The sequence below is a fragment of the Neltuma alba genome, unplaced genomic scaffold, assembly GCF_004799145.2.
Source record: "Neltuma alba isolate B1F8T4 unplaced genomic scaffold, ASM479914v2 tig00011127_pilon, whole genome shotgun sequence".
Classification (NCBI taxonomy): Eukaryota; Viridiplantae; Streptophyta; class Magnoliopsida; order Fabales; family Fabaceae; genus Neltuma; species Neltuma alba.
The window spans coordinates 27,644-37,555 of NW_021635863.1; the positions used below are offsets into that span (position 1 = coordinate 27,644).

At 35.9% G+C, this 9,912-nt stretch overlaps 1 protein-coding gene across 1 annotated transcript; it reads left to right on the plus strand.

The window, feature by feature from the left end:
• Window positions 1–706: 706 nt before the first annotated feature.
• On the plus strand, window positions 707–7,086 carry LOC114761606 (uncharacterized). Its single transcript, XM_028951017.1, has 11 exons — window positions 707–885; window positions 981–1,020; window positions 1,130–1,184; window positions 1,566–1,630; window positions 2,209–3,224; window positions 3,520–3,689; window positions 4,183–4,414; window positions 4,924–5,059; window positions 5,652–5,746; window positions 5,830–5,953; window positions 6,902–7,086. Exons 1-11 carry the CDS (start codon window positions 803–805, stop codon window positions 6,977–6,979), a joined length of 2,094 nt encoding a protein of 697 aa, XP_028806850.1. The 5' UTR covers window positions 707–802; the 3' UTR covers window positions 6,980–7,086.
• The last annotated feature ends 2,826 nt before the right edge of the window (window positions 7,087–9,912 follow it).

The following is a 9,912-nucleotide window of genomic DNA, read 5'->3' on the forward strand; positions in this document are numbered from 1 at the left end:
TTCTTATATTAAGGACTAAATAATATACTATCTCTGGTTCTTAATATAAGACTTAACTGATTAATTTAGAGAGATTAAAAAAATTAATTAAACTAGTTATTTATAATAAATAAATGTTGTCTTCATAGAATACCTTTGCTAATCATGTGTGTTAGTTAAAATTACTATTTGATAAAACCTTTAATATGTACAATTACTATAATAAGTATTTTAAAAAGAAGGATAAATATGAAAGACAGAGTGAATTAAAGTTTTGTATTTATAATTAAATTAAAACCAAACTAGTTTTTATATTAAAGCTAGGAGGTTGTAATTGATTACAAGTTTATAATGATGATTAATAATATTTTATATTTATATTGAATATAATTATAAATATTGTTAAGTGTATATTTTAGTTTTTCAAACATGTAAAGATGTGCTGATATTTAAAAGGGATACTCAGTTACCCACGGTCACTAATTGAGTTTTTGACTAGCACTCACCGGATTGATGTTAATTTATTTTTCTTGCCAACAATTTGTGTTTATATAATGCAAATGCAAACAAAATAATAGTGCTAATATTCTTGATGAGAAAATAGGCTATTTTTTGACCAAAATAAAATAGGCTAAATTAAACGACCTGTATTTTGTATTGTTATGAATTAAAATTGGAAATTAAAAAAATGTAACCGGGATGTAGCGAGCGGCATAGAAACTAGAAAGGGGAAGTGACCGCTCGGCGAGAGGGGGCGGGAAACCGGGGACTCGAGTCCTTGCGAAAGACGAATGACCCGACTCTTCTCTCACTGAACTACAGGATGGACACCGCCGATTCCGAATGTTGTGGCCCTTCCATCAAAGCTCTCGGTTCGCTTTTCAAGCTCACCCAAGTCTACCTATGGTGCCGCTCCTTTGTCTCTCACTCATATGCTAGATTTTTTTCTCTATCTATATCCTTTTCTTGCTTCTTTGGTTTAACTTTCTCATTAATTGCAGGGACGATGGTGCGCAGGTTTCATCATTAGCCGAGCGCTCTGTTAGTTTTCTAGCCGTTTGTCGAACTGAATATTTCTATTTCTTATGCTTTTTGGTAAGTGTTGTCTGATTTCTCGTTCACTTGCTCTCTTAACACTTATTTTGCCTAGAGACCGACTGAAGCTGATGACGGTAAAGGCTTACACTTCGTTCCTTCAACTGAAGGCAAGTGTTTCTCCCTCTCTCTAGCACTTCTAATTTCTCAGTTTTGTCACCGGAGTTTTTGAATCATGTCCTAATTTTCCTGCAAGTTTTTTGCATCTCATAACAGAAGAATGGATGAAGCAGTTTTCAGGAGAAAAACAAGAAAAAGAAAGAAAGAAAGATTCCGTCAAACCAAAGTCAATCTTCTTGAACTGGCGATTATTTTCCAAAACATTTTATTAACCACCAGAAAACGCTTTCCAACAAGCCTTTTTATTTTCCGGGAAAAATATGGTGCCCTTATCTATCATTATGTTTTACAGTGCTCATGTAATTGACTGTGCTTGGAACTGTATTTAATAGTTTTATTCTCTTATGTTGTTATGACGGCGTTCTCTGAAGATATGGAATTTACAAGGCAGATGAGTGCATTGGGGCTTCCTCTTTCCTTTCACACAAATAAGGAGGTATACTTAGTTGCTTACAAACGTTCTTGTATCTTCCCGATGGAATGCTTTCCTTAAAAGTTTAAATATTTTAAATAATGCCAGACATGTAAGTTTGTATTTCAAGTTACTCAATGCCTGAAATCTTCACTATCAAACATAATATAACTACAACCTGAGTGCACTTTCTAGAGTACATTTGAATGATAGATGCGGTTGTGACAGAGGAGATCCGGACATGAATATGTACCTTCAAAAGCCATAATTTTCCTGTATCAATTGTGATACGTGGCGATTGTAAGAACTGTTATAAAATAACTTGTAACTACTTCAGTTGGGAAGTAAACAGAATAAACGACTGCTAAAAGGGGTACAAGGATCACACGTATACTGCTATTTTGGGTTGTTGTTGAATAAAGTCACTTCCGTTAATCCTTTTTCTCTCCCTTCTCTACTACTTTGTACCAAATTGCTGCTAATAATTTTCAGTATAGACATTGTTGTTCACAATCTATTATCATTTTCATCATACTCTTTATCTGCTCGTTAATTGCTGTCAAAGCTGCTATTGATTATATCTCTGAACTATCTTATTACAGAGAAATGGACAACTAAAAGGCAAAAGAAAGGGTAAACGTAGTCATCAAAAACCTGTAGATGAAGCACTTTCCAGAGTGAATGTAGAGGAGGTTGTATCTCCTGACATTTATTATCATAATACAAGTAATTCTTTATCATGTATATCAATGATGGGTGAAAGCAAATCGTGTCATTGTGATGGTTCAGTGGGTGCTGATAGCTCTCAATGTGTCTCTGGTGAGGGTGACAATGCAGCAATTTATACTGGTGTTTTGTCTGATGTTATCAGGGAGCAACATGACGATGACAAAAAGGATGATGTGACTGATGTCGCTCGGGATGGTGACTTATTGATTAGAAATATTTCTTTATGTGATGATTTGAAAGTTGCATCAAGTTCACCTGTTGGATCTTCTGCTGGAGGTAGAGACAGTTTGACAGTTTCCGATGCCAACCTTTGCAGAATAGAAGGTGGTGAACAGTTGATTGATCATAAATGCTTGGAAGTTGCGTCAATTGTTTGCAAAGATACAGAACATGAGACCTTTTGCAATGGTGACAGTGTTATTTTGCAGTCAACTTCATTTCCTGTGAGTTCAGAAGGAATTGGAGGTGACATGGTTGCTGACTCAAGTGACTGCGGTGAACTTGGAGAATGGATGGTGTATTGGGATACTTTTTATGAGAGAAGCTACTTTTACAATATCAGAACACAAGAAGCCACATGGCACCCACCCCCGGGGATGGAGCATCTAGCAACTGGTGGTTGTACAGAAATGGATAATGGTGGCACTGTAGCAGCAACAGAGGAGCATGCTTCTCAGAACAAGACTAACACCGTTGAGGAAGCTTTGATTGTAGAGGAATTAGCTAAACAAGATTTGTGTTCAACTGACACTGGATTTAGTTCTGACAATGTGATCTCTGATATCAATATACAGAGTGAAGGCCAGTCCTTTGAATTGATTGAGAGTCGTAGTTGTGATGATGGGGTTTCATTCTGCTTAATGTCAGATGCCCCGGATTATAACATATGGTATTACATCTTGTACCTAACCCAGCATAAAAGTTGTAAATTATTCAACCTTAATTTATCATGCTATGATCGTCCCTGGAAAGGATTTATTTGTGAGGTTATACATTTACACTGGATACTTTATCACTTCTTCATATGATTCATGAGACTTACATTTCCAAGACAGCTCATTTAATTTGCAAGGCTAACCAAGTGCTTCAATCATTAAATGTATTAGTTATCCAAAAATGCTTCTTTCAACTCACCTTTCCGGTTTCAATATTCTACTTGTTCTTATACTCGATATGCCTTGCAGCTCTCACAAAAGATGCATCAAGCCAACTTCTGAGGGTAATGACACATGCTTGGATATCACCGTTCCTACTGTGAATGGGTTGCATGCTAAGTCTGATCCTTCCATGAAAATACAGGAAAGGACCATGAAAAGAAAACCAAGACAGAGACGACTGTATGATGAAACTGAAGGTATGTATTATCATGAAGTTTCTATGATAACTTTGCTGATTCTCGACCCCCCAACTCGCTGGCTCCAATTTTCTTAATAATGCTTTCCCGGAGTCAAATACTGAGAAAACTAGATACATGGAGATATTGCCATACTAAGGTGATTTTATGATGCAAGTTATCACATCTAGACCTTGTACAGATATTTCTTTTATTTGTCTTGCACTTGTATGCATACACAGTCATTCTTTGATAGAGAGTGTTTTTAGGTGCCACTTAAGGACATGTGTTTCTTCAGAGAATGTTAGTAAAAATTGAACCAAAGATAGATGCTTGCCTGATTGATTAGAACTAATTTCTGGGAGTTTCATGCCTTGAGACATTAATGCTTTTTAATATGTTTTACTTCCTTCCTTGATGGGACAATATAGCCAATTGTATTAATTGAAGTCTTCCAGTACTTGTATTGTTACTTGTTGCTGCCTATTTAATCTACTTATTTTTCATTTTGCAGGTTGCCAGTTTCAAGAATTGCATGAAGAGTATTCTGCTGCTATTGGGAAATATTGGCATCAGAGATATAGTTTATTTTCTAGATTTGATCATGGTATAAGAATGGACGAGGAAGGATGGTTTTCTGTCACTCCAGAGCTTATTGCTCAGCATCATGCATTACGTTGTGCTAGTGGCATCATAGTTGATTGTTTCACAGGGGTTGGTGGAAATGCCATCCAATTTGCGCAATGGTGAGTACCAAGTAGTCATGTGTTGTTGACCAGCATAGTTTGCGTAGATTTTGGTGGGCAATTTTTCCTAGTTGTATTTTTCAAATTTATAGGACTGATAGTTTTCAATGAATAAAAAAACTGTTTATGGTCCATGTCCATTGGAACACAAGCCATTAAAGTACACAGCGGAAAGAATGAAGAGAAAATTGGGGAGGGGGACCATGACGAAGACTAAGTGTCACAGGTTGAGGTGTCCCATACGTATGTCTGGGAGGTGAATAGGTAGGAGAGAGAAATGTCATTAGCTGGGTTTAAGAGCTTGTAGGCAGAGTGACAGGGAAGGAAAGAGATCATTTGGCTAGGGAGAGTCTTTAGCCTTCAAATGCTAGAAATTTTGTTTTCTTTGTAGATTTTATCTTGTAATCATCCGATGCTTTTGGCATTCCCTGATACATTTTCGTTTCTTTCCTCTGAGTGATATTTGATATCTGTAAATGGAAATCTATTATTTGATATTATACTTACAGTTGCAGACATGTGATAGCAATTGATGTTGATCCAAGGAAGATTGATTATGCAACGCATAATGCTGCTATCTATGGAGTGGGTGACCAAATTGACTTCATTATAGGAGATTTTTTCCTTTTGGCACCGAAGTTAAAGGTACTACAGTCGATAGATGACAATATTTTGCTCTTGGTGTTATATCCTTTCTAGCTTGTGCAGGCCGGTCAAAGTCATAATTGATATCTTGTAGTTAGGCTGCTTACATCTGGTATGTTTTAAAAATGTGATCAACAGAGATATTGAAGACAAGTAGTAAGAAATTATGCTTTATTCCTGTACCTTAAGAGCATCAATCATGGCCTCGTGCTATTCTGTACTCTGCCAGTGTCAAATGCTGACAATTGTAGTGACATCAGAGAGATATTTATTAAATCATAAGAAGTTAAAAAAAAAAAAAAGTATCTTAGAAATGGAAATGTGGATATTTCTTTTTTTTTTGGGGGGGGGTTATTGTGAGCTTTCCTTAACCATCTGAAAAGGAACCTGTTCTAGAAAGCTGATGAGCAGGCTTACTTTTTCATTGTACGCATGCTTGCACTGACAGATAATTTCTTGTACTCTTCTTATTCCAGGTGGGTAAGCTGCAGTTAAGATATTGTCATGCATAGTTCTCTTCTGTTCCTCTACTCATAATCTACTCAGCAATATGTTGTTTATATCTAAAAGATTTAAAATGCTTGTTCTGCAGGCTGATACTGTTTTCCTATCTCCTCCTTGGGGGGGACCTGATTATGCTAAAGTTATGACTTATGACATGAAGACGATGCTTAAACCACATGATGGGTTGGTAGATTTTTTTTTGTATTTTTGGGTCAGATAGATTAAATAGTTTTAGTTATCTGTTTATTTGACCTTCTGATGTGCAGATATGTTCTCTTCCAAGCTGCAAAGGAAATTGCCTCTAGAGTTGTCATGTTCCTGCCGAGAAATATTGACGTGAACCAATTGGCAGAATTATCTCTATCAGCCTGTCCTCCATGGTCTTTAGAGGTATTGGCCTGCTCCTTTTTTATTTGATATACATTCTAGTGGAAGCCTGGTTCTCAAAGCCCCCACCCCCAGAAAGGGAGAAGGAAAAAAAAAGGGGGGGTTGTTAAAAAGATCGTTGGGAAAAAAAACGAGTGAGAGTAATGATTTATTATTTGTTTGAATACTCGTAAATATATACCTTTTAAATGTAATTTATGACGTTCCACTAACCCCTTAATGTCCATTTGAGATTATGGTTTTGGTATATCTGCTTATGGAGGATATGGTAAGAGAAATAAATGTATTAAAAGCAATTTAAGATGTGATTTTGTGCCTGCATTGAAAGTAGAAGGTATTAACATAAGGATATGCATAGTTAATTGATCGTTTTTAATTTATTCCTGTCATGCTTTGCTTGGCGTGAGAATAGTTGGGATTTTTTACGTTAATAACGTGAACATTATGTAACAGCAGTATTTAATTTGGACTTTAACGAGTTGGCTCCACAACACTATTATTGTCCGAAATTTGATACAATTATAATTTAATGAAGCATTTTTTGGGGAGAAAAAGAAGTGCAAAGTTTATGAGGAACATGGATTATACAGTAATTTTGGTCAAAATTTTATTTATCTAATAACTTTTTTTTTTTGGGTGAGAATATTTATCTAATAACTTTGCTTGGCTGAGAATTGCGCGAGTCTTCCTTTGAATATTCAGGATTAAAAATTTGAGGTAAAGGCGTGAAATGGGAGAAATATATACCTTTTTACCACTAGAACAGAATGAAGAAAAATAATCAGGATTCTAAATCACGTCTTTCTTTCATGAAGCCACCTAGTGACCCGAGGTTACAATCTTTATTTTCTTTTGGTTTGAGGTTAACTATTATATTTGTATGCCATTATTGTTTAACATATTATGTAACTAACTTGATGAATTAATTCTTTTTCGCCATGATGATCTCAGGTGGAGAAAGTCTTCTTGAATGGTAAACTGAAGGCAGTTACTGCTTACTTCAGCGATACAACAGTTGGAGGGTGCTGAGTACAACTCTTCTGGTTCTCTTTCATTACATGAACAACATTTTGCTCCGTAGTGGAAAGAAATCAGTTTGATTAGCCCATGTTATATTGAAGTTGTAGCTGTGGAGTTCGATAATGTTCTTGTTCTCTTTGTAAATGACAACAATAGATGTCTTGATTTATCTTGTATTAGCACAGTTAAATTATTACACCGGGCCTAATTTAGCAAGGATTTTTCTTTCGTTGATTATCAAGCTATGCTCACGTGAAGAATTTAGGTAATGAAGTGATTGACCACCAACCTTGGAAAACAGATTCACTGGCACTTGAATAATTGAGAGTTGAATTGTGGAAGTAGGAATCGAAACTAGGGATTCCATACAGACAATTGAACAAAGAGCCCTAAAGACTTTCCTCTTTATTTGGAAAAGGACTGCTTCATAAGTAAGAAATTTACGACCTGTCACCCTAATCTTTATGTAACCCTACTAATAAATAAAGAAAACCGTAGCATTAATTGATCGCATCAAACTTGAGGCGGGGGTAGTTTTTTATTTTTAAAGGGCTCAACACGTCATTAGTTCCCAGTGCCTCACCTTACGGGGTGAATAGAAGAGGGCTCTTGCAAGAAACGCCTAAAAAATGAATTTGTCCCTCGCGCAATATCTCAATCAGTGGATCCAACTCATGGGTGAGAGCTGAAAACTGAAGACAGGTACGGACACTCATGTTAGCAGCCCACGTAGCACGAGGACCAGCTCTTGGCTCCCCTCAATTGCTATATATATCTCTTGGATCTGACCTTCCCTATGCTGTGCCTTGCACTTGCTGGGTCCCTATCCCCCAGCTATGTTACATAAAATACAGCTTTTCAATTTATTTTGTCCACAAAACATGCACATATGCTGAGATTCAATAATTCACAGCAATATCAGATGTTTGTTTGATTGATAATTCGGAAAAAAATTGTAGTAATTAGCCAACTCCAAGGAGTAAATCAGTAAATAACTCGTCTAGCAAGCCATCTCATTTCCATAAAAAAAAGAACTCAAGTTTAAGCGCACTTGTTGAGTAGAAGGGTGTTAACCTTAAATACTTCCGGCCTATTAGGGGTTAGTCTCAAGTACAAAATAATTGAAAATACCCTAAATTATTTTAAAAAAAAAAAAAAAACTCTTGCCTAGCACGGGCAGTTCTTCGAGGACAAGTCATCAAATACTGGTTTGGATATGCTGTATTAAGGATTTTTGTGTTATTTTACGCGTAATTGAATTTATCACACTTTTACCATCTATCTTTACCCAGGAAAAGTTATCCTGCTTTTTCAATCCTATTTTTACCTGACAACGAATTCGCAATTCTTTTACAATTAGGTGCACAGCAATGGTGGGTATTGAATTTAATGTCTTCCGTTGTTGGATCTTTTAAGAAGAGGCGTTTATTTTGCAACTAAATATTTAAAGGGTTGGGGAAAGGGCACATGGGAAAATGCAGGAAGTACAAATTGAATTGTAGTCATTTAGTGGTCAAGCTTTGTGCGTATCCTGAGAAATTATTCCACTCGTTTTCACAGGTAGGGAGGGTTTCAAGCTGCAGAGAGCTGGGCAGGTGGATTCAATGTGATATGAGCTGGATTTCTGTGGTGTTGTTTTTTTTTCCGGGGGGGGGCGGGGTTCAAGCAGTAACTCTGGATGGGTCAATTTTGTGTTGAAAAGTGAGAAGCCATTTATTACTGCCTTTTCTTTCTCATCATATCAATTTGAATGTCGCCATGCACGTTTGTTTCACAATGCTAGTACGTACTTGGCAGAGGCCAATTCAAGTCGGTGAATAAATGCTCCAACCTCACTATTTATGTTCTGGTCGGTCCCATCCTCACTGTTCAGAGCATGGTATGCTAACTCGTCAACTAAGCTCAGATAAAGCGGGTCCAATTCGACCAAATACGATTATCGGATTATGAACATCCCTTGTCTCCTGAGTTACCAGTAATTTATTGCACGCACTACTTTAGGCGGCGATGCTTTTATTTGTTTGGGGTTTTTTGGGGCCGAATTATATTTATATATTCTTGCCGACATTTGTATTGTGATTATGGATCTTCCCGGGAATGCGACTTCTATACGCAATGATTTTCCTGAGAGAGGACCTGAAGACAACAAACAAAAAGGATGGTGTTTATTATTATTATTATTTGACTCTTAATTTTAATATTTTCATCTCATAACATATGCTAACTTGCTAACTGAGTAGAGAGTCAAACATGTATTTCTCTGATTCTAAATACAATACCCTTATATACATTATATAAAAGTCTTATATTTATGACCGGAGGAGTATTAGATGAATCAAAGTGATAATAATTCTTTGTAAGGTCACGTGATGGTTGGCAAATTGGCAATTTTATCAAGCATAAGAGAGTATGACTAACCATAACCTATCAAATTTTATCAAAAAAGAATCATAGCTTCCTCTATATAACACCTTTAAAGACGAGAGAAATTACAAAAGCGTTTGAAAACACTTAAAAATATTTTTTTTAAAAATATTTCCACGCAAATCAAAACACAATTTTTTTTTATATACTTATCTCGACAATTCATAAAATCAATGTAAATTGATAAATTTTACTATTTGACCGTAAGTTACACAACCTTGGTTGATTGCTGCTGGTGGAAAAATTGAAAGGGCAGTAGATCTGTAATGTTGCTACAACTCTAAAATAATTAATGTATGCTGCACCGAAGGGAAGTGGAAGTCAATTTCTAGAGTACCATACTGTATTGTATTTGATGATTGCGGGAAATAAAAAAAATGAAAAACTAATTTCTCAATCTTTATAATTTTGATACGCCTATAATCTCTATATTTTGATATGATACAACTCAATTTTTATAGTTTTGACTCGATTATAATTCAGTTCTTAAAGTTTGATTTACTGCAACTTAATCCTTA